General features: G+C 38.6%; 1 protein-coding gene across 9 annotated transcripts in view; it reads left to right on the top strand.

Moving 5' to 3' along the window:
• INPP5A (inositol polyphosphate-5-phosphatase A) overlaps nucleotides 1–23,935 on the top strand; it is a 435,774-nt gene that overhangs the window by 238,900 nt on the left and 172,939 nt on the right. For all 9 annotated transcript variants that reach the window (XM_005305326.5, XM_065552136.1, XM_005305323.5 and 6 more), the window contains one exon: nucleotides 22,189–22,252. In XM_005305326.5, the coding sequence (XP_005305383.1) occupies nucleotides 22,189–22,252 (64 nt within the window). The remainder of the gene's footprint in view (nucleotides 1–22,188; nucleotides 22,253–23,935) is intronic.

Here is a 23,935-nt window from a genome sequence, read left to right as displayed (position 1 = left end):
GCTTCCATGTTTATTGTGTCCTGCAAAGTCAGCCTGAATCTGAGTCAAGCTTAATTCTTTCAGACTCATGAATCATCACCAGGGATCCTAGTTTTCCGTGATAAAAAAACCCAAAATTTTCTGATTAAAAAAAACATAAAAATTCTCTGAACATTAGTTTCCCCAGCCACAATAGCAATAGCTATCAGTTTAACCCAATATTTTATTGATATATTTATAATTTTTAAGCAAGTTTGAAGCCTATCAGTGCCATCAATCATTATAATAAAATTAATAGAATTACAATTTTTATTTCATACACGTACCAAATATTTCCATGTCTGTATTCTGTATTTTCAGGAAAAAATTTTTTGAGATGCACAAAAACGCTGGAATGATCCAGTCACATTGCAATGTTTCTTTACTGTTGTCGATGGCCCTACTGTTTCAGCTTCTTGTTTTAGTTTCTTTTCATTCCGTTTATGTTTAGCACTTTCCATGTGTTCTACAATTGTCTGCCTTTGAACATAATCTACAGCATTGCTGCATACAGTACAGAACAGCACATTACCATCAACGTGAAATTTGTCCTTGCCAAACTCAGCGACACGATCTTCAGAGGTGATTTAAAAAGTTTTCGGCATCTTTTCATAACTTTAATTACTCACGTCTGGAGGCTGAAGTGAAATTTGAGATGCATTAAAACACGAACCATGGTACGCCTTTGAGTAACCTCTAAACGCCGGAAGCAGTTTATTGTTAAACTATGTAAATTTAAAGCACATTCAAAAATCAACCACAAGAGGGGGGAGGTTACCCACGTTGAATAAGTGACACTGGTACTTTCAGTTAAATTTAGTTACTAGTTAATATGTGTATTTATTTTTTCACAAAATGTAAAAACTAAAGATTCTCTGTGAAAATGCAAGTTCTGCATTTTTTCGTAGCAAACAGTATCAGCGTGATAAATTCTGCTTTGTTACACCTGTTCAAGGTATTCATAAAATATTTAGCCCTTTGTTTTTCAAGGACCAATGACTGCTCGCTTTTTTTTTTTTTTTGGCTCTCTGTGAGGTTTTACACTACCAAGTGACTTTAAAAATAGCACTTTCTTTCTCAATAGATCTGTTCCCTGTGTCTGCTTAGTGTCATATCTGCTGCATTTACTGACAAAAATACATTTGTTCCTTTTTCTTCCTGCATTGAAGAGCCAACACAACTGCAGAAAAAAGAGCTGGATTTTGTTCTGACTCATGCATCATCATCAGAATTATTAAATAAGGGCCAAACTCTCTACTGACTTGCATCCCTCTTACTCATAGCCATTAAGAGATTGCTTGGGTGTAAATGAATTCAGAATTTAGCCCTGAATTCCTATTGCAAACTCTGCCTCCAGTTACACCTTTGTAACTCCCGTGGAGTCTGCATAGGACTGTGCCTTCCTGTGTGATTGTACAGTACCAGGCACAGTGTGGCCACTTATCCTGATTGGTATCTCTTGGTGTTACTGTAATATAAATATCACCGTAAGTAATAATAGAGAGATTAAGTGATTTGTTTAAGATTCCACTGTAAGTCTAGTGATTGAGCTGAGAATAGAATCCTGCTCTGATCGCTAGATAACATTTCCTTCCTAACTATTAGGTATTCAAATTTTCCCATTCTTAGACTTGGTCTACGCTGGGGGGGAGGGATCGATCTAAGATGCGCAACTTCAGCTATGAGAATAGCGTAGCTGAAGTCGACGTATCTTAGATCGACTTAGAATCACTTACTTCGCGTCCTCGCGGTGCAGGATTGACGGCTGCTGCTCCCCCGACAACTCCACTTCCACCTCCCGCCGTGGTGGAGTTCCAGAGTTAACGGCAGAGCGATTGGGGATCGATTTATCGCGTCTACAGTAGATGCGATAAATTGATCCCGATAGATCAATGACTACCCGCCGATCCGGCGGGTAGTGTAGACTTACCCTTAGCTATTGAATATTCTGTTTTATTCTATGGGTTATACCTATCTGTAAGTAATATCTCTTTAAGGAGAAGAACTCATGTGATTTTACTGAATTGATTAAAATTTGTGTGAATGTTAGTATCAACAGGCATAGATGATATTCTTTTGCATTTCAATAGATGGCGGATGGATTATTCATTTACTTATCAAATACTTTTATGCACAGTTATAATTCCATTCATTAATTTGTTCAGTTCTTTTTAAAGAACTGAATCATAAAAACTCTTTTTGAAAATGGAATGTGAGTTTGCATTTGCTACTTTGATATAGCAAAGAAAGTATACCTGGAAGGTGTTAGAAATGTTTCACGTTAATACAAGAGCACACATTTTGTTCATTAATTTTCTTTAAATCATAAAAATAAAAATCAATGTGATTTTAAGTGCTTTTGCAAATTTACCCACTGACAACTGCAGTCAGCAGAAATACTTGAGCTGAATTCCCCTCAAAGAGAGGGGGATGTTGGCAGGTCTCTTTGTAATGACTCCAGGACTAGGCTCCTAAGTCAGTGCAGATCTTCAGACATGGCATCATGTTCTCTTGTTGAAATGCCCATATGGGGAAAAACAGACTGAGGGTGGTGAAATCACACAAAGTTTGTAAGAACTTTTGTAGACCTAAACAGGGATTCCAATCTATCCTAGTCTAAACGATTGCTAGATAATTACTATACTCTTCAGTGAAATTATTTTGTTTTATTGTTTATAAGTATATACAGAATCAACAAGCATGTATACAAGCCAATGGCTCATTGTTTGAACAAAAAGAACAGGAGTACTTGTGGCACCTTAGAGACTAACAAATTTATTAGAGCATAAGCTTTCGTGGGCTACAGCCCACTTCTTCGGATGCATATAGAATGGAACATATATTGAGGAGATATATATACACACATACAGAGAGCATGAACAGGTGGGAGTTGTCTTACCAACTCTGAGAGGCCAATTAAGTAAGAGAAAAAAAAACGTTTGAAGTGATAATCAAGATAGCCCAGTACAGATAGTTTGATAAGAAGTGTGAGAATACTTACAAGGGGAGATAGATTCAATGTTTGTAATGGCTCAGCCATTCCCAGTCCTTATTCAATCCTAAATTGATTGTTTGAACAAAGAATATATAGCTTAATGTAGTGAATGTATTGTTATATTCTGAGAATTAGCTGGTCACATAATATATGATTTGTGGGGTCACAAGGGAGTTTTGATGGGTCATCTTGACCAAATATAATGAAAAAGTACCTTCAGTATCCAAATGTGGAATATTCAGTTTCAGGTATTGAACTACACAGAAAATATTATTAAACAGGATATATATATATATAAAATTGTCCTGCTTCTGGCCACAGATTGTGCATATTGCATGACTAAGCATTTCACTGCTCAATTAATTAGTTTTGTGGCAGTTTGAACTGTTAGCAAACTGGCAACACCTCCTTTATATATGAGTGAATGCCTGCTATTGTCATATTATTTCTAAAGTCCCAAGGTTTTGCTATTAAAAGTGTTAAAATGAGGCTGAATGCCACATTGGTGACATAGGTTATGGGTAGCTAGCAAATGGACAAGGTAGGCTCAATCCATTATCAGTTTTTGTTGGGTTGTGGGAAAGACACTTCTCTGGAGAACCTCAAGATCTGTACAATCTATTGAGGTTTCATGTTCTGCATAGTACATTTGGTGGAACTCAAAATATAATGCATAAAACTGCATGGTGTATTTTGTGAAACTCAATATTTAAGTAAGAAAACATTTATTTTAAATTTGTTGTTTATTAGATTAATTTCTCTAGATTTTTTGTACTTCACAATAAGAGTACCCAAGCAATGTTTTGCATGCCCTCTACAATCTTTATAGTGAAAAACAAACAGACCCATCTATTACCCTAAAATCAGATCAAACAACACAATAACAATATAAATATAACAAAAATTAATCTCTGCACAAAATCCCAACCAGAGTTTACACCAAAGTTAACCCCTATCCACACACACACACACCCCATACACATACACCCTACTCAACAATCATCTATCTCCTTATGGACAAGGATGGAGGAAAAGTTGGGCCTTAGGGTATGCATTGAAGATTAACAAATTCAGTGATAGACCAAGAGTTGAAACACATTCTAAAGACTAAGAGCCCTAACGGAGAACTCCTTTCCAGGCAATGGGCTTTGTAGGTCAACCCAGAAAGTAGACAGCCAGTGGAGATCATAAAGCCCCAGTTTGTTAACTTACCTTATACTTATGTGGCGCCTGTTATCATAATCTTTAAGCACGTCACAATCTGTGTATATAGCTTCATAACCCACACACTGTCCTGGTGAGGTAGGGAAGTACATATTCCCCATTTTAGAGATTGGAAAATGAGGCACATCACACAGGTGGAGCAAGGATTTGGAGCCAGGGTACTGCCCTAACAACTGGAACATCCTTTCTCTCTTACTTTAAAAATCTTTTAGGTTAATATGCTCATGAGAAAAAGGTGTTTTTTAGCAGACTGGCCACTGCATTCTGCACCAACTGCAGTTTCCGGATGGATTTAAGACTTTTGCTGTCCTCCTATTTAAAAACTTCAGGCATCCAGTGTGCTGAATTAATGCCATGCAACTTAGAAAATTAACTGTACAACATAAAGAACAATTATTTATTGAAAGTATTACATGAATACTTATTTATGAATAATAAATACATGAGCAAAAATCAGAAATGGTTTGTGAATGATTCAGATACAAAAAAAATTGGACTAAATCCATAGTGAATATTATTCTTAATAGCTTAATAAGCCCTGGTTGTAGATGTATCACAACTATGGTGGTGACATAAAAAGGAAGGGAAAGTGGAGGAATAGTGTAACATGTCAAAGGTATTTACATTGCCAGCAAATTACAACACAAGGTAGATTGTGTCAGTAAAGTTCTTTGGGTGTGGATAGAAGAGATGAGAAATAAAGGAGAAATGTCACTGGATAATTACATACGACTCATCAGGACTGGAAATATGCAAGATACTAAATTACTGGACCAACCTTATGCAGTCAAAAGTACAGGGTATTTTGCATGGAAGATTTCAACTACCCATCTGTTCAGTAACAAACATAGCCAGAGGTAACATCAGAAAAGTTACTGAGTTACCTAGAAAAAAACTTTAATTCAAAAACCACTGGATCTATTTCTTACTAATAAGAAATAATTAAGAAAGTGGGAATAAAAGGGAGGCTTGGAACTGGTGACCAGTATCTATGTGAATTCATCATAGGAAGAAGTAGATTTCACAAAATACAGAATTATGGTGCTACCGGGCTCACCATTAAAATTTCCATCATAAAACACACGATAATTAGGCTTTGCCAATACTAGGACAATTCTCACCATTTGCCTAACACTAATGACTTTCCACTGGTTCTAGCAATGGTGGAAGAGTTACTAGAAAATGAGTGCAGCAGTCTTTCGCATCATATCATCAAGGTTTGATGACATGATAGTAAAAATACCTGCGCCCCATTTTCACTGCAGCTTCCCCAATTCCTCAACAAATGGTGCAGAATCCCAGTATTGATGCACTCTTAAGATGAAACAGATTGTAGTTCCTCTGAAAAAGAAGAATGCAAGGTACAATGACTAGCTAATATTGCTCAATAAGGGACTTCTCAAAGATATGGGTAAAGAATCAGTTTGGGGAGTAAGGGACAGGGAATTAGAAGGAAATAATTTGGGGGGAGGGCGAGGGGAAGAGAGATTGGAGGAAGGGAGATTGGGGAGTATAGTAGGGTGGTTTGTCCCCTTTAAGGGGTAGTGGGGACCAGGGACAGCCAACCCCTGTTCCAAGTCATAATCCTTTAAGATTTTGGAGTTCCGGAGCAGATGAGGGCCTAGGGAATGGAAGAGGCAGATGCTGGGAGAGAGGAAGTAGTCTAGTGGTAATAGAGTCTGGGTAAAACCCACGTTCCTGTTTCTATAAGGACCTGGGATGAGGAGCTTTGTAATGTAGGGAGAGGAAAGGCTCCCCTATCTCTCACCCAACTATGACAAGGTCTGTGAAATAAGGCAGTATATAAGGGGAGAAAGGACTGAGGTGATGAGCCCTGATGTCCAAGCCATGGAACAAGGCTGGAAGATAACAACCGGCCGAGATACTTGGGGAAGAAACAAATTTTGTTATGTTATGTTCTGCAGTCTGTTTGTTTTGAAAGACTTTGCTGCTAGTCCAGGTGGAACTGGCTAAGGGTAATTTAAAGGGGCCATCCGGAAGAAGCTGGCCTGAAGCAGAGTTCACCCTCATGAAGGAGGGCTTTGGGATCCCTTGACTAAGGGAAAGGGTTTGGGCTAAAAGAATTGTTTGTAAAGATTCAGCAAATTAAATACACACCCTGCTCCCAGCAGGAGAAATGTTCTTTTAAGTACTTTGGACTGTGGAAAGTTATTGGGAGATCCAGGAGAGAACGGAGGATGGGATGCCTGCAGGGCCACCCCAGTCCATGAGGGGGCATACTCTGGAGACACCAACCTGCCACAGAGAGAAAATCAGTTAATTGAACAGGAGACTTGATATAGAAATTGGAAGAGATGCCCTTGAAGTTACCATGGGTGTTTTAATAGCCTGCTGTCCTCTCTGTAAACACAGGGCACTGGGCCTCTTCCCTCCCTCAAAAAGAAAACTTCGGACAAGAGGAAGCCTGCTGCAGGAGGGGAGTTGTGTGAAGAGGGTGGGTGGTGGGGTCTCAACTGGTTTTACTGTTGTTTATTTGGATTTATAGAAATGCTAAAAAGTGTATCCATAGGCTCTAGGCAGCATCCTGGACATAATGTAAAAATACTCCCTAAATGCAGCAGAACAGTTTACAATAATCCAGCAGTCGTGAGCCTGGCAATTTAAAAACTCAAATCCCTCTCCCCTATGAACAGTTCTGCACTCTACACCATTATTACCACTTTCACCCCCATCTTCAGTTGTCAGGGGGCAAACAGTGAGCTTTGTAACATGCCCTGAAGGTCATCAGATTGGAGTAATTTCAGACCAAGGCGTGTGGTGGGGAGCAAATACCAAAGCGGTGGGGTGCTCACAGAGAACACCTTGCCAGCAGCCTTTATTTATTTATACCCGTGGGGCAGAGTCTGTGTTGATCTCAACTACAGAAGAGTGGTGTAATGAGAGAGGTGGTCACTAGGTCACAAGCCTTGTAGAGCTTTAAAGATCAAACCCAATACCTTAAATTTCACCCAGAAACATACAGGTAGCCAGTGTACTTTGGGGGAGTACTGCTTCAATATGCTTGAAGTAAAATACTCCACTTACCAAGTGGGCCACCACATCCTGCACTACCTTCAGTTGCTGGGCGGTTTGTTGTTTCACCTCTTTTTCACCAGCTCTGTGCACAACCATCTGGTTAGCTGAGGGCTATATGGTCCTCACCCCATTAACTTAATTGAGAAATTGTTCCTGGGGAAAATGTCTTGATTCATTTGTTGTCTGTTGTTTTACACTTGGATTACAAAATCTTTGGGTTGGGGACAGTGTTTGTTCTGTGTTTGTACAGCACGTATCTCAATGGGGTCCTGGGCCATGATTAGGGCTCCTGTATATTGGCAACTAGGCAATCAGTTGTACACTGCTATAAGATATGACCTTGTAGCTGTCCTTTATCACAGATACTAGGCACATATTATGACATGTGCCATTCTTTTAGATTTCATGGTTGAAAAAAATAGAATCCTGAGCCTAAATATTGTCGTAAATTACACAGAAGTATAACTTTACCCATGTGAACAGTCCCATTTAAGCCAGTGGGATTACTCACATGTATAAAGTTAAACAAGTGCATAGCTCTTGGTAGGATGGGGCTTTTTTTTTCATTTCACGTTAGGAAAACTGTTATGTATGAACTATCTGTAATTTTTGTGTGAGTTGGTTGTATAATTTGAAGCTATAAATACAAAAAATAGACTACCTATGTAATATCATAATCAATGCTAAAAACCAGAGCCCTCTTCCTTCTTTATCAAAATTGTCTACAATGGGGATTCTGAATATACACATGCTGTAAACTGTAGTTGTTAGCAGCCAACCTTTTTGGCCCCATTTATTTTCATTTTGTCATGTGACTGTTTTTAAATGTTTGAATTGTCACTGGATATTTGCAGTCTACTGTATTTTTACATCTCCTTAAAAGTATAATTGTTCAAATACTGATGAACTAAAGTTTATATCGGGGTTGTATGGATCTGAAATAACTGTGTTGTTAGAAATTGTTTGGTCCATTTAAGTTCCAAATGGAACTTGTCTACATTTCAGATAGACAAGGCCTCATGCAAAAAAAGCACAATAGCAGTTTAATTATATGTACTTTGGCTGATAAGTCTAATTCAGGAAATGATAAATTGCTGGACACCTAATTTGTTTGCAAATAAAAAGTGACAGATTATTTTTTAATGAGTTGATCTGTGTACCCAGTCAGTTTTATCCACCTTGAATGAGTAATAGACATTGAGTGTTAATTTAGACATACTGGATCAAGTGGACTATGAACACAGTTGACAAATATATACTTTTATATTGCTCATTATTTGTAGTTACTTTGTCATTTTCTATTCAAATGTAGTAGAATAAGCCTGTTCTTACATCTTTTCTTTTGTTCACGTCTTAGAAAATGAAAATTATATCAGAATTACATTGTAAGAATCAATTGAACTAATTTAGAATAGATGTTTCCATGTAGTTTGTCACAACTATTGTGCAATTTAGAATAAACCCTATATGATTTTCTAATAGGAGTTTGGAATTGCTTTTATTTTCATTAATGTAAATATATATAGATATTACATGGTGGTAATACAAGCAACTGCTGCATGGCTAAACAATGTACAGCCCCAATCCTGCAAATATATTTGCATGTGCTTAACTTTAAATACCTGAATAGTTCCATTGAATTGAAATGGAAATTAGACTGGCATACACAGATTTATTTATTTATTTATTGCACAGAACAACTTCAGCTTAAGGGAAGGTTTGCAATAACAGGAATTGCAGTGCATTGAGCTTTCCATCTACTTAATTAAAAGATTGTTTTAAAATACTATATTAGTACTAATTATTACTGTCAATGTGTATTAGTGCCTACCAGAAAACCTAACCACAGCAGAAGGAGTGTGTGGCAGAAGTTTTTCACTCAAGCCTGGCTCCTGCAAGTTCCATTAGAAGGTTTTGATACATACCCTATGTAACAGGAACTGTGGAGGGTGTTCCAGAGCCAGGTGTGCAGTCTGTTTGTTTTTGTATATACATGCCCTAACTGGTGACGCCTATGCACACCCTCCCACACCAAATATTTTTGTACCTGCGAGGAGTAGTGCACCTTGTTGTGGAGAGTGTTGTGTGCTGCCTCAGTGAAAGTGAAGTGTGCATGGGGCTGCCGCTGGCCAAAATACAGGTGCACATTATTGCAAAAGCAGAGTTACATATGTGCACGGGCATAGGGGTTATTCATTTATTGGACCAGAATTTGGCAATAGAAATGGAGTTTCACTGAAACAGGGTTCCACTGTGTCCTCTCAGAGCAATCCCTGATTTTTACTCCATACGAAAAGATAGCAGTGTTATTTACATCCTTGGATACTTTTCATTATCAGTAAAAAATAAATAAATGTCTTTCTTAAGGAAAGTAAGAGAGCCATTATCTGTCTTCGTTTTTAAACGTAATAATTTTCCATCTGAGGCCTCTCCAACTTCATTGTTACGCAAATGAAACCAGACAAAGTAACCCCTTTGCTATCCCATAAGAGTGTGTTTATGTAAAATTATTGTCTTCCTGTCTAGAGTTATTGCAATTGCTTATTTGGTTCTTTTCCTCTGACTGAAATATGGCAGCTAATAGACTGCATTTTACTAATGGAAAATTAATAAGCACTCTTGACAGTCAGGTTTATAAATATGTAAAATATTTTTAATTGTTTTTAGCAAAACAGGCAGGTAATCAATAATATCAGACGTGACAAACATATTGTTGACATGCACTATAGTCAAAAGGGTTGTAAGAGATAAGGACTTCCTGTCAGCAGTGGCCTATGCTAATTAATATTCAGACATTGTCATGTTCAATGATAAATGGATTCCTTGAACTATATTGATATAGTAGGTTAAACATTGAAAAAGTTGGGTTGAACTTTGACTTTAAATATTCATTAGAGCTAATTATGGATTTTATGACTACATGAATTACAGTTTCTGTGTCATCATTGGCAATTTATTTTAAATTTATTTAAAGCAATTTCATAATATAATATAATAGCTTTATCACATTCATTGAGGTAATGCAGTAAATGTTTACTCTGCACAGTAATTAAACTTTTGTACCTAGTATTTTCTTTGAGTGTTAAACTTATACAATAGAAATGACGTACTTCTAAAAGCCCTGTGTCAACACCTATTAAAAAAACGTTTATGGGTGTAGAGGTTGGCAGATTTTATACTAGGATTTCTATATAATCGAAAAAGTGATACTTTTGTAATGCCAGATGTGTAATGCAACAAGACTACAGTATTCTGTTAGTCTCACTGTTAGGTAGTTTGAATTAATTACTCTTATTTGGCATGGAATCTTGAAATAGATTTATGATATTGTATTGAATATCTACCTAAAGGCTAATTAAAGACTAAAATGGACATTTGGCAACAAATTATTGGCAAAGTAAAAGCATAATATGTAAAGCACTATTAATATAAATGAAACTACCTTATTTTCTCTCAAATGTGTATCTATGGGTATGTATAGATGTGTATATATCACCCACAAAAATACACTAATTTACAGTTTATTGCTGTAGTAAATTATATTATCCTTTTGCAAAATATTATACCAAAACTTAAAAGTAAAAACCTTAAGCGTTAAAAAGAATAGAAATGATCAGTAGTGGTAGTTTGTATAAATAGTCTGTTACCCTTGAAATGCAGACATTTGGTTAATGACAACATTGCCATAAAAATATCACCTTGCACATTCGAATAACAGCCTGAATTTTGACACACATGCCATATTTATAAATTCTTAGGAAATCTATAATGATATCTTTGACTGTGTGACTAGAATTAATGATGGGTGTATTGAAAGAATATCTAGAATTTTACAGCCAAAACATGTGCTAGGAGCATAATCCTTTCTTATGCAGTCAATGCTGTCCCTTTTTGTTCACCTCTCTTTCTACAAATCACCTCTTCTTTACCTACGCATCTTGGAGGAGCTCCTGTGCTGCAGACTTTAGGCAGAGTATGGCAGTGGGGTTCTCTTCCTGCACTCATTTTAGGTGCATGTCTGGCAAAGGTGTCTGTTTTGGGATGTCCCGGAGATCTTTGGAAGCATGCAGCCTGCTTTATGGAGCTTTGACCTCCTCTCTGTATACATCTTCATTTCTCTCACAAAAGATTACTAATTACTTTGTTGTTCTATTTTCCTATGTATGAGATTTTGTTTAAAGCTGCATCTGGAGTTTGAGGTGTTAAAAACAAGGCTATTTATTTGTAAGTTTAGAGTGGGGGGCGAAGGTCAGAAAAAATAAACACCAACCTTAAAATTTCATTTTGAACTCCTTTCAAATAGTAAGCCACTTACTAGATTCATGTATAACTTTACAGAAAATTAATTTTTTACTCTGACAGTAAGTTGTACAATTTTGGTTATGATCAATATTTGTTTTCATGCCTAGACAAGAGATTTAATCTCTGCTTTGGATGGAATTCTGAATGACAACAGAACCACTAGCAATGACGCCATGCTATCTGTGTGGGCATGGTGTGTTAAATTTTAATGTGTGTATATATATTTAAGGAAGGGGCTTGATGACTCATGGGGTTGGTACAGCGCTTTTTCTCTCTAGTCCATCAATTCAGATCTTGCCCCAGCTAGTGGAGACTGAAAGTCATTTATCATGGAAGGGTAAGGTGGCCTATATAAACTAAGTTGGTGGTCTCAGATCAGGCGGTGTTGATGCTTTATTTAGATCTTTTAGGACCCTTTGATATTTTTGACCACAAGGTGGTGTTAATGCAGTTACAGACACTGGCAGAAATAGAGAAATTTGCACTTTAGTGGCTTGTTTTGTTTGTTTGTTTGTTTAGAAAATGCTGAGAGAGGACGAATGAGTATTTGTTTGTCTGCCCCAAAGAACTATCCTGTAGGTTTCGTCTCCACTCTATTATTTTACCTTCTTTCTCAATGTGTTTGTGAGACTACTATGGGAGATGATGAGGATGATGATAATACTTAGCTCTTATATGCACAGAGTGGGCTTCAATATATTGATGACATTTGGTTCTATATCTGGGTGTCATCTGACACCAATAGTAAGGATTTCAGCTTTCCGGGTGTCTGGCTGAGATTGGGATGTGGATCAGAACCAGTTGGCTGAAATTTAACCCAGACAAGGCAAGCGTGATGCTGGTGGGTTGTTGGAGGAACTGAAGAAATGGTGGAAAAAACAGCTGCCCCTTCAATTGAATCCCTTATTTGCTCCTCCCCCCTCACCCCCGGTTTGTACTGTTGGGATCACACTGGTTCCTTAACTGCTTCTGAATGTTCATATAGTAGCAGGGCCAAGTTGCTTAATTCCATTTGTTTGTTTTAGCAGGTTAAGAGCTTTTCCTTCTGATACAGACCTCACTGTAAATTATCCATGCATAACACGTTGAGATTGGATTACCACAGTGCAGTATTCTTGATCCTATATATGAAGACTATTTGGAAACTTCAGCTAGTGAAGATAGTAGCTGCCTGCCTCCTTAGTTGGCTTCACTCTGGGAGCATATTACATGTACCCCCGACTCTATACTGGCTCCCAAGTCATTTCCTGGTGCAGTACAAAGTTTTGGCTTTTATTTAGAATATCTTAATGGTTTGGGTCCTGGGTATCTATTAAGAAACTATCTTGCTGTGTCTGTGCCTTACCCTGAGAAATGAGGTTACCTGAGATGATCAAACTGACAGTCATCAGATTTATACAACAGGGGGCTTGGTCAATGTATTTTCAGTGGAAGACCCTCAATTCTGGAATTGCTTCCTCTTTTGGTCTGACAAAGCCCACGTTTGATTACCGATAGGGCACATTGTTTTCTCAGATGTTTTCCTAAGCAGGTTTTTTTAGGGAGAGTTTAGTTTTCTGGCTATTGTTGATCTGTGTGCTTTCTAAATTCTGCTGTAAATGGCAGGTGCATTACGTAAACTGAACAATAAATATGTGTGATAAATAAACCTTTCTTTAACGATATATAGTATGTAACTACACTTCTTTGACTGCATCTTACAATTTATTTAGTTAACGTGTTTGTGCACTGTTTGTGTAGAATCTACACTACACTGTGAGCTGTTTTTTATTTTAGTTTTTATTAGCTGCTAGAACAGGGGTTCTCAAACTGGGACCCCTCAGGGGGTCGTGAGGTTATTATGTGGGGGGTCACGAGCTGTCAGCTTCAACCCCAAACCCTGCTTTGCTTCAAGCATTTATAATGGTGTTAAATATATAAAAAAGTGTTTTTAATTCATAAGGGGGGGGTCGCACTCAGAGGCTTGCTATGTGAAAGGGGACACCAGTATAAAATTTTGAGAATCACTGTGCTAGAATGATCAATTAAATAGCCACCAATTTAGAATAAGAAATGTTTCCTACTGTAGCTTCCAGTTGCAAAAGATGAGTTATGTTTTGGGCTAAAAATGTGAGTGCCTTTGTAATCTCTATTTGTGCTATGCAGTTTCTCTATGGGGTGCTTAATGTTCTGTAAATATTACTGCTGAACAACAATTAGTTGGGCCTCCTCTTAAAATGGTGCTGAGCAGAGTGTGTGAAGAAGTTCCTTAAACAGCTTAATAAACCAGAGTACTGAAGTTTTAATTTGTATGTGTAACTGCTGTTGTTGTACTCTAGTGGAATCAACATGACCTAATCTAGGAAAGGATGTATCCATGATTTAGGCCCTGGAAAAAAAGTTTCCTTTTTTGCATTTACGTTGCCCTAGAATCAGAGCAGTGGATAGCATATCTACACTCCATCGTTTTTATTGGTTTCCACTTCTGTACATAAACCTGATTAAGTCTGTTTGAATACGGAAGGTGGTGATAACCATAATTTCCATTCCATTAACATTTACCTCTAGTGAGTGGTATGTTCAGAATTAATATACTTGTGTATACTGTACTATATCCCAACTCAAAACACATCTTTTAGTGTTGGCAGCATCAGAACCTGACAGAGAACCTGTAAGGTATTATTTAATAGTTATCAGTGATCCTTTATGCGCACTGGCAGCTGAAAGTCTACTAATGCTACAAACATTGATTATCAAACCAAACTATATGCTATGTAATTCTACATATCAGCTATAAAATCCTTTAGAGAGAATAAGATTAAAGCTGTAAAAGTGGAGCAATGCATGAAACAAGTCAGCACCTTCAGAGAGTAAACTTGTAGCCTGAGTGTGAATAGCAATTCTTTTTAATAGAATCATGGCATCAGTAGTAGAAAGGAACCATCTTGTCATTTCAGTCTTCCCTAGTATATTTACTAATGTCTAGTTTTAACTGTCATAAGTGATGGGACAATAAGGGTTCGCAGTCCTATAATGTAGGCTGAAATTTTCACTTGCTTTTAAAATTTTTAGTCTGATGAGGACAGGCCCCTAGATTCCAAATGTACGTTGAGATGGTTTTAATTCACCATCTGACATGAGAAATTAAGAAAAAAAAAGAAAAACTCGCACTATCCACTATTTAAATATTATAGGCAGGGCAGATAGCATTGTTTATTTTTAAGGTTGACTGACACTTCCCACTACTGTATAAGGCCCTGTTTCTGTTGCTTTTAACTTTGCCATACTTCAACCATTTGGGCTGAAACTTTCTATACCAGGTGTCTGCCTCGTTCTGATTTTTTTTCTTTAACTTCATCCATTTCTGAGCATGAGAATAGGGAAAAATATGTTAGTGTGCCCATGTTAAAAAATTCTGAGGATCTTTTCTTTGAAAATATCTAGCACCCCCAATCTTTGGAGCAGAGACTTGAAATTTGGCAGGGATGTATCTTTTGCCATCTCCAGGAAAATCTGCCCAATTTATAAGCCTTTAAAAAATAGCAGTTAACGTATGCTCAGTAAATGCTTACTAGATTTTAGTAGCTAAGTTTCATGAAGATTCTGTCCACATTGGGCATGCTACAGCCCTGCGGCTGAACAGGACTTTTCCTGCATTTCCAGCTCTGGCAAGTTGCAGGCCATTCCAGGTCCAGGCAGCTGAACTGAGAACAGCGAGACTGTCTCTCCTGTGCTCTCATTGACCCTGCTGGGCCCAGGTAGCACATGGAAGAGGAAGCTGCCCGATTCAAATGCAGAGAGGACAAGTGCCAGACTGTGGGGGGAGGGAGCACAGAGAGAGGGAGCATGTATAGGTGAGACTGGGACTGGCTGGATAAAGAGACTGTGGAGGAGGAGTTGGGGAAGGAGACTGGGAATGAGATTGGGAGCCCAGCAGCCTTTAGGTTTATGTCTGGCACCTTTTCGAGGCTGGAGTGTGAGGCTGCCCTGCACTCACCTGGCAGTGGCTGGGCCTGGCTCCCCGCTCTGGGTGTTGTGACATGGTGCACAGGGTTACATGCCACTTCGACCCCAACACCAGGTCGCAACGCCAATCACTCAAATTTGGCCCGGTTGCCCCTCCGTAATGATGCCCAGCGTGGGGAATCCGGCCCAGCCCTGTGGCCCAGGAACCAGCACTGCCAAGTGAGTTTGAGGCAGGTTTGCTCTCCAGGCCACCGCCAATGGCCCATCACCCCGGGCTCTGCCACTGGTCATGCTTAGGGGGAATGGACAGACAAGTCTGTGCCCACTAGAACCCATGCTGCTCCAGAGTCTGTAACAGGAAATGTGGGTCTCATCATGCCTCTGTTCCCAGCAACTAGCTGTGAAACCCACTGGCTAAGTGTCCCATTCCCGTCTAGTGCTGTTCCACATACAGGATAACAGCCTATTACCACTATCTGTTACTCCAGCCGTTCAAGAGACAGAGAGATGTATGATGTATCTAAAGGTTCCAATTCTGCTGATGACCCACGTGGGTACCAATATGATGCCACATAATGGAATTTGTTTTTTTCAGTTTACTTTTTTAAAAAAACCTAAAGCCTTTTTAAAAAGCCTAAAAAAATGCTATGTTAAAAGACTATTATGGTTGTAAAAGCAAGCACCATATAATAAAATCAAATAATAAAGGGCAAGATTGTGAGACCCCCTACTCACACGAGTAATACTTTACTCCAAATGGGATTACTTGTGAGTAAGGATATCAGAGTCTGGCCCACGGTTTTGAGATATGCAAACTAACGTCAGACTACTGTCCCCATTTTCAGCCGACCTCATGTTAACTTAGTTTTACAAAAATTATTCTGAAAAATAAATTTTTTGAGTGGTGATCTTTGTTTGGTGCCATTCCTTAAAAGCAGCACTGCTTTTTATTTTATATTATTTATTTTTAATTAAGATTAGCCAAGAGATTTTCATGTGTGATTTTGCTGTGCTCCAAGTACAGTTAGAATGGTTTTGTGTGATTCTGGGTAGGGATTTTATCTACATGAATGAGGGAGGTAAGATAAACCCTTCTATACAAACAAAAAACTCAATAAGCATATTACTGTTTAAGAGTAATCTCCTGGGTTTTTAAAAAGCCAAAGGCCAGAATATAATCAAAGTTTAGCCATGAGGTAGCAGCTCCTTTTTATTAATTGCTAATATAATTCCATTAAGTTAAGAAATTAAATAGCAGATGTCAGCCTTTTTTTTTTTTTTTTTTTATCTTGTATCAGAATGTTTTTTTCTGGCAATCTGTCCTTGTTGCAGAATAGTTAACCTTGAATCCTGTACAAGAATGTCTCCTGCTTTTTCTTATTTGCCACCTCCATTAAAAAAAACCCAACCCTGGAGCAGGTTGCCTGGGTCACAAGGAAGTGTACTCATCAATTAAATGTGTGACAGTGTTTTCCGTTGGATGAACTAATATGTCAAGGAGATGGGCAGGACCTCATGTTTGTGCTTTTGACAAATCAGCAAATGTTTAATCTCTAAATGTGCAGCTTCTCATAAATAATGCAGCAATCACTGAGCCAAAACACTACTCTGCCAGGAAGGTATCTCAGTCAGTAGAGAAGTAAAAAGACAAAATAAAACTAAATCATCCTATTTGTTTGGTTCTCTTAAACTTGTCATTAAGACTTCGTGTAATGGCAAGGATTCTTGTTTTTTTTCCGCTCAACTGCTTCTATTTAACTTATCCAAGAAATTTAAAAACTCAAGGAACTCCTGAACGTTGGCGGAGGGAATAGAATTAATAGATTTTATAACAAAATATAAAAGCAGATTTATCTCTCTTTTCTTGATATTTCATGGACTGCTAACATGTCTTCAACCCCCAGTCACTAACTAGAAGACGACAAATTATAGAAATGGGAAAAGGTTTAAAAAAAAATAAAAAACCTCCACTTTGGGTTAAATTCTGGCCCCAGTAAAGTCAATGGCTAAAATTATTATTGACTTAAATGGGGACAATGTTGGTTTTTCTCTCTCTCTTACACACACACACACACACACACACACACACACACACACACACACACACACACACACACACACACACACACACACACACACACACACCCAATATGTTAAAAGAATGCTAAGGCTGCAAATCCAGGCACTCAGAAGTTAGGAAATGCCAGAGTTAAGATTGCATCTTAATTCAGCTCCCCTGCGTATGCATTATGATAGTCTTTAATTACATGAGCAAATGTCATTGCCATACACCTCTGCTTCATCCATTGCTCACTTGAATGGGTTCACTGTTGAATTCATTTTTTCTATTTATCCTTTATTCTTTACAAACATTAATGAATTTGTCCTGACAACATCCTGTTAGGAGAGGTGGTATTACTATCCCCATTCTATATATTTCACTTTATATGCTCAGAGCAGCATTTCCATTATCTCAATTGCAGTTTTGAGTGCTCAGCAGTTCTTCAACTCAGACCCAAGATGTCCGAAGTTGGGGCCTCAGAAAATGGAGAACATGTATGTTCGTATAACAGAAAGTCATGGGAAGCTTTGACAGTATTTGTTGCTGCCTCTGCCACCTATAAGTGTGCAACTATATGCGTATCCTTAATGTTTTCTCTAGAAGATGGACCATCAAGGGTACAAAGCCTCATTAATGATGATTAATAACAAGTAATCAAATTCTTAATGCCCAAGCTCAAATTCTGCCTTTTACAGACTGCCTAGGCTTGGTCAGGCTTCTGGGGAACCCCCTTACTTTCAACAGTCTTGCCAGTTTTCCTTTTGTCATGAACTATGAATTATGGACATGGACCTTCTGTCCCAATCTCTATTCGGGACAGCTCTTAAGCACACAATTAAGTCCCATAATTAAGCATTAGCGTGTTTCCTGAATTGAGACCCCACACTCTTATGGACATGCTTAAAGTAAAGCATGTACTTAAGTGCTGTTGTGAATAAGGATGCTTTCCTTAATCCATGGCCTAAGTGCCTTGCAGGATAGGGATGGATTTTAGCATGTCCTTAAATATTTTGCTTTGCTTTGCTGAATAGGGGCCTATATGCTTTGCTGAAAAGGAATGGGAATACTGGTATGTTTGTGTGCTTAGCTGAATCATGGACTTCTTATTGTGAATGTTAGAGCATGGGAGATCAGTAATTGATTTAGCCTGTAATGTTTCAAAAGAGCCAAAGGAATGTAGACATGCAGCTCCCAGTGAGTTTCAGTGTGATTTGGACACTTTTAAACTCCCTTAGTCTCCTTTGAAAATCCCAGCCCTAGCGAATATTTTTTTGCACAATGATATGTATGTAATGCTAATTAAAAACAAAAAAGCTCTTAATAAAAGAGGATAGATTCTAATCCTGGCCTAGTTTTATAAACACAGAATTTTGAGTATGGCAAAGCAAACCTATCTGGAGAATTAACTTTCTTCCCCTAGTGTTTGCTTGAGTTATTCAGCCTTCCTTTACTGGTACCTCATACATCAGTCTCTTTAAATAGCTAGGAGACTTCCTGCATGTTGATGAAGAGAAGCTTTTCACAACCAACAGATTTCATTCCCTAATCAAACTTTCTATTTTGAAACAAAATTCTGAAGGTAGTTCCAGCAGCAGATTAGTTGAATTTTGCCTGAGCCAGATCAGCTTACCTTTCTTGCTTCTAAAAAGATGACCAAGTTTTGCTCCAATTACACAAAGTCTAAGATCACTGGGAGTGACATTATTTGTGTATGGCAAAATGCTCTTTGGAGTGTGATGGACAACTTTTACTAGTTTGTAAGTAGCAAAAGGATCTGATAACTGAAAAGTTAGCTTTCAGTGCTCCTCAAATTATAGCACTCTGGCAACCAAAGATTTATGGGAAGCTGAATTATGTTATGGGTGATATTATCCTTAGTAATATTCTCAGACAGTTGATATAGTTAATGGCCCCTAGAAATACCTGTCATACTGGCACTGCATTTTACTGTTTTAGTAATCTACATATACACTTTAAAAAATAATAAAATTAAGTGTGATCTTTATGCAAATGACAATGTTACTGTAAATATTAGCATGGAATAGCATGCAATCACCTGTATACAATTACTGAAACATTTAATAGAAAAGAGCTGTACAAACACAAACTAATCTTTACAACACTCCTGTGAGATACATAATTATTACCCCTTGACAGTTCTCGGGGTGACCAGGACTGAGTCACCTGGTTACCCCCCCTGCCTCCAGCAAGAGCGAGACTTGCTTGTGCTTAACTGGGTACCCAGTTCCTGACACCTCCAGGCTGTGAGCCACCCAAACAATCTCCTCTGCGCTATGCCAGTCCTTATTTTCTCTTGAAGGTTAAGAAGAGGTGCACCCCAGTCCCTGAGTGAGCCCCTTTGAAGCATTCCCCTGTAGTGTTTAGCCCCTCATCCCCTGAACACTCACAGTAATACCAGATATGTTGTCCCCAAGGGAACAGTGTACTCACTAGCTTGAATGAGTCAACTCAGGATTAGCTTGTTGTACAATACCACAGCACTGATATATTTATAGTGAAAGATTTATCAGTTTATTACCAAAGATCAAGATTCAAGAGATAGTGAGTAAAGATCATGGAAACAGGAGGGTTACATATAAAACAAAATCAGTACACACTTTCTAGAGACTAAACTTAACAGGCTAACCTCCTATCTAGAGCAGTCTTATTTCACCCAAAACCTTTTTCAATGCTTCCAGTCAAGTTGTGATCCAGTTTTCATTAATGTAAATGCACTGTCCATTTTCCTACAAGGTGCAAAATAACAAACGTTTTTCTTTGTCCCCCAGTTATTGCCCAGTAATCCTTTGACATGCACCCCCCAGATAATGCTTCTTTCCTCCTGCTGTTCTTCTCTTCCTGTTAAATCTCACAATCCTTCATCTTCATTTTGCTCAGACTGGTGATTGTTAATGAGATAATACTCACTTTACATTTCACCAGATAGCTGGAGAAACATCTCTGGTCTGTCAGGAAACCAGTTTTCACCTCTGTTAACACCTTCATACAAACTATAAGAACATATTTCCATCATATATACGTAACTCCTACATAGTATCAGTATATACATATTCAACTATATTCATAACTAGTGACGCTGGCTTTCATTTAAGACCCCACATAATATTCTTTATGGATAAATACTATGAAAGTGGTGTGCTAGGTGTAGTGAGTTTATTAGGTGTGTTACAAGTTGGTGTTACAATGAACCCTTTGCCATCTGGCACCAAAGGGCCTGTGTGTCACACTCCCCTTCTACAGTGGGAAATTGATACAAAGAGGAAATGTGATTTGCTCTGCACTACCCAGTGAGAAAATGGCTAATCTAGGATTAGGTTTTAGGACTCCCACCACTGTGTATCATTCCTGCAGTCCACACTGCCTCCAGAAACATTTGTTTTGCCCTATATATGAGGCAGAAACTGTTCGGCAGTCTCTTGCAAGGATGCAGTCATTGATGGGCCTGCAAGCCAGAGGAATAATGAGGCAGACTACATGGGGATTATTTCAGTGGCAAATGAAGGTGCTTAGCACCACCCAGAGGAGAGCTCTTAATTTGTTTATTTCCAAATGTGTGATGTACTTAGTGATATTAAAAAACAACTTTATAAGTCTGTTTGATGTTTATAAAGTATATTAACTATTTGTGTCCTTAGCAAATTTAGGGTATGTCTGTGCTAGAAATGTAGATCAACCTATATTAGGTCGATTTATAGCCACTGCTGTAATTACTGTGGTGCTGCATGTCCTCCTTGGGCCGGTCGTGCACGTCCTCACCAGGAGCACTTCCACCAATCTAAGAAGGGCAGTGTGGGGAGCTGAGAGACTGATCTCTCAGCTCCATGGGCAGCCTCCTGCCGGGAGCCTGGCTGCCTCACAGGCTCTCGGTCTCCAGGGCGGCTGTCCTCCCCCCCCCTTCCCCATTCCCTGGCTGGGAGCAGGGTCCACAGCCACCTGGGCTTTTCTCCCTAGTTTCTCACCCTGGCTCCCAGCTAGAAGCGAGGTATGAAGCCGCCGGGGCTTCTAGCGGGGGCGGGGGGGGTGGAGCCACCAGCTTCCCACAGCTCCCATTGGCTGGGAACAGTGAACCACGGCCACTGGGAGCTGTGGGTGGCTGTGCCTGCAGATGGTCAATGTAAACAAACTGTCTCATGGCCTGCCAGCGCATTACCCTGATGGGCCACAGGTTGCCCACCACTGCCCTAACTACACCAACATGAGCCTTACACCTCTCAGGGAGATGGAGTAGTTATGTCTGTGTAGAAGGACACTTACATCAGTGGGAGCAAGGCTGTAGTGTAGACACTGACATAATTAGGTGGACATAAGCGGTCGTATGTCGACCTAACTGTGTAGTCTAGACCAGCCCTCGGTAAACTGCTAATGGCCTTCATTATAGCTGCTTATTAAACTTAAAAGAAAAATAAAGAAAGAACTCATTTCTTTTCACGGATTTACTGAAAATGTTTTACTTGTCAAATGTAATATTTTTAATTACTGATATTTAATTTCAAATGCAAAAAGTGTAAGAAAAGCTGTATCACAATTTTGTTTTTAACTAAAAGCAGACTATACTTATTACTATTTATTTTTTGTTTTTCTACAGGCTCTAGGAAGCTTTTACTTCCTTCATGAATCCTTGAAAAACATCTACCAGTTTGATTTTAAAGGTAAGCACAGAAATTAAAAGTCAGTAATTGTCAGAGACGTCTCACCATTTTTCATATCAGGAAAAACCTAGGGCTTTCTTTAATCTGAATCCATGTGTTTGGACCCTTGGAGCCATATACAGAGCCCCATTAACTTCAGAAGAACTCCACGTGCAGAGGTCAGTCAGTGCAGATCAATTGCAGGAACAGGACCTTAAATGTCAGGCAGTGGTAATTGTTGTGGCAGAATTTTGTTTACCACTTATGAATAGTGTGGGTCAGTGGGAAGGGTGTCATTTTTTTTAACAATAGACTCTGCCTTCATGTTGCAAATTTTTGTAAATCTCAGAAGTTTTAATAATTTGATATGATACTTCTAATATTTAAGTCAGTGTATGTAATCACTTCCTGTCTGAAGTTACTTCTAATGCTTCTTTAAAGTAGATAGGCAAACAGATTATTTAAAATTTACATTATTTTTAGTTGTGCGCTGTCTGCATTTAGGTCATTGAGCTGGATCAAATTAATTCTGCATCTTGCATCACATTAATTTGAAACATCACTGAAGCTGTGATAATTATGGAGTGAACTAATCGTCTCAATTGTACAGATTCATTAATTTTGTTCTCAGAAGAGACAGATTGCCTCTGTTCATGTAATTGAGGGTATAGGGTCTTCCCTTGGTGAAATATTTGAATAGCAGTTCTATAGATATTGCAATTTGAGGTTTAGCCAACATAAATCCTTCTACTCATCATCTTTTCTGATGCCCAAGGAAAATTTCAAATATTCTGTCAGTGCCTCTTCATATTTTATTTCTGAAAGAGAACATTGTAAAATGCAATAGTGATGAAGGAACTTTTAATGAGAGGTCAGCTTGTGCTTCCAGCCATTCTCCCCACCTCGAACAGTTTAATAGACATGAAGAAATAATGTGAAGTGTTCTGATTCAAATGAACTGGGAGCAGGATTGCTATGTGAGAGAAATTCTCAACATAGTGCACAGGAAGCCAGGTGCACAACTTTCGTTAATGATAGCTGGGATTGTGATCCTTACTACCGCAATCGCCACACTGAACATTTAGCCCATGGACTGATCTACTGTATTTTTGAGGGTAAGGGGTTAATGAATAAACCTATGAAACTTACATTTGTATTGTGAGATGACAGCAGTCACAACTATTTATTCATTTTTCTATGTGATCGGGCTTTGTGCATCAGTAGTATGTGAACTGTATCTGCCAGCTGATTCAGAGCCTGCAGTTTCGTTGCACCAGCAGTACAGAACTAGAGCGTTCGCTCTCAGTTCCAGTTAAACCTCCCTCCCTCCGGTCATATATCAAAGATGTCCAACTCTAATGACATCTGGCGGAGTGAAGTGACATCTACACCAGGGAAGAGGGCTGTCTGTATTTATTCACAGCTGATTGACAGCTTATTTGCTGTTATGGAGCCTTGAAAGGAGAGAGAGAGAGAGAGAGTGTGTGTGTGTGTGTGTGTGTGTGTGTGTGTGTGTGAGAGAGAGAGAGAGAGAGTAAGTGGTTACAATGGAAGGAGAAATCAAAAGAAAGAACCAATATAAAAGTAAATAGATACTGGTTGTGCCAGCTAGAGGGAAGGTGCCCTTAGATGCTCAATGCTTCATTTGTCCAGGTCAAACATGAATCAGCTGTCTCTCTGCATCCTTCCAGCCACACCACATCA

The sequence above is a fragment of the Chrysemys picta genome, chromosome 7, assembly GCF_011386835.1.
Source record: "Chrysemys picta bellii isolate R12L10 chromosome 7, ASM1138683v2, whole genome shotgun sequence".
NCBI lineage: Eukaryota > Metazoa > Chordata > Testudines > Emydidae > Chrysemys > Chrysemys picta.
The sequence above is the reverse complement of the archived record's forward strand: the minus strand, read 5'-3'. Positions and strand labels throughout refer to the sequence as shown.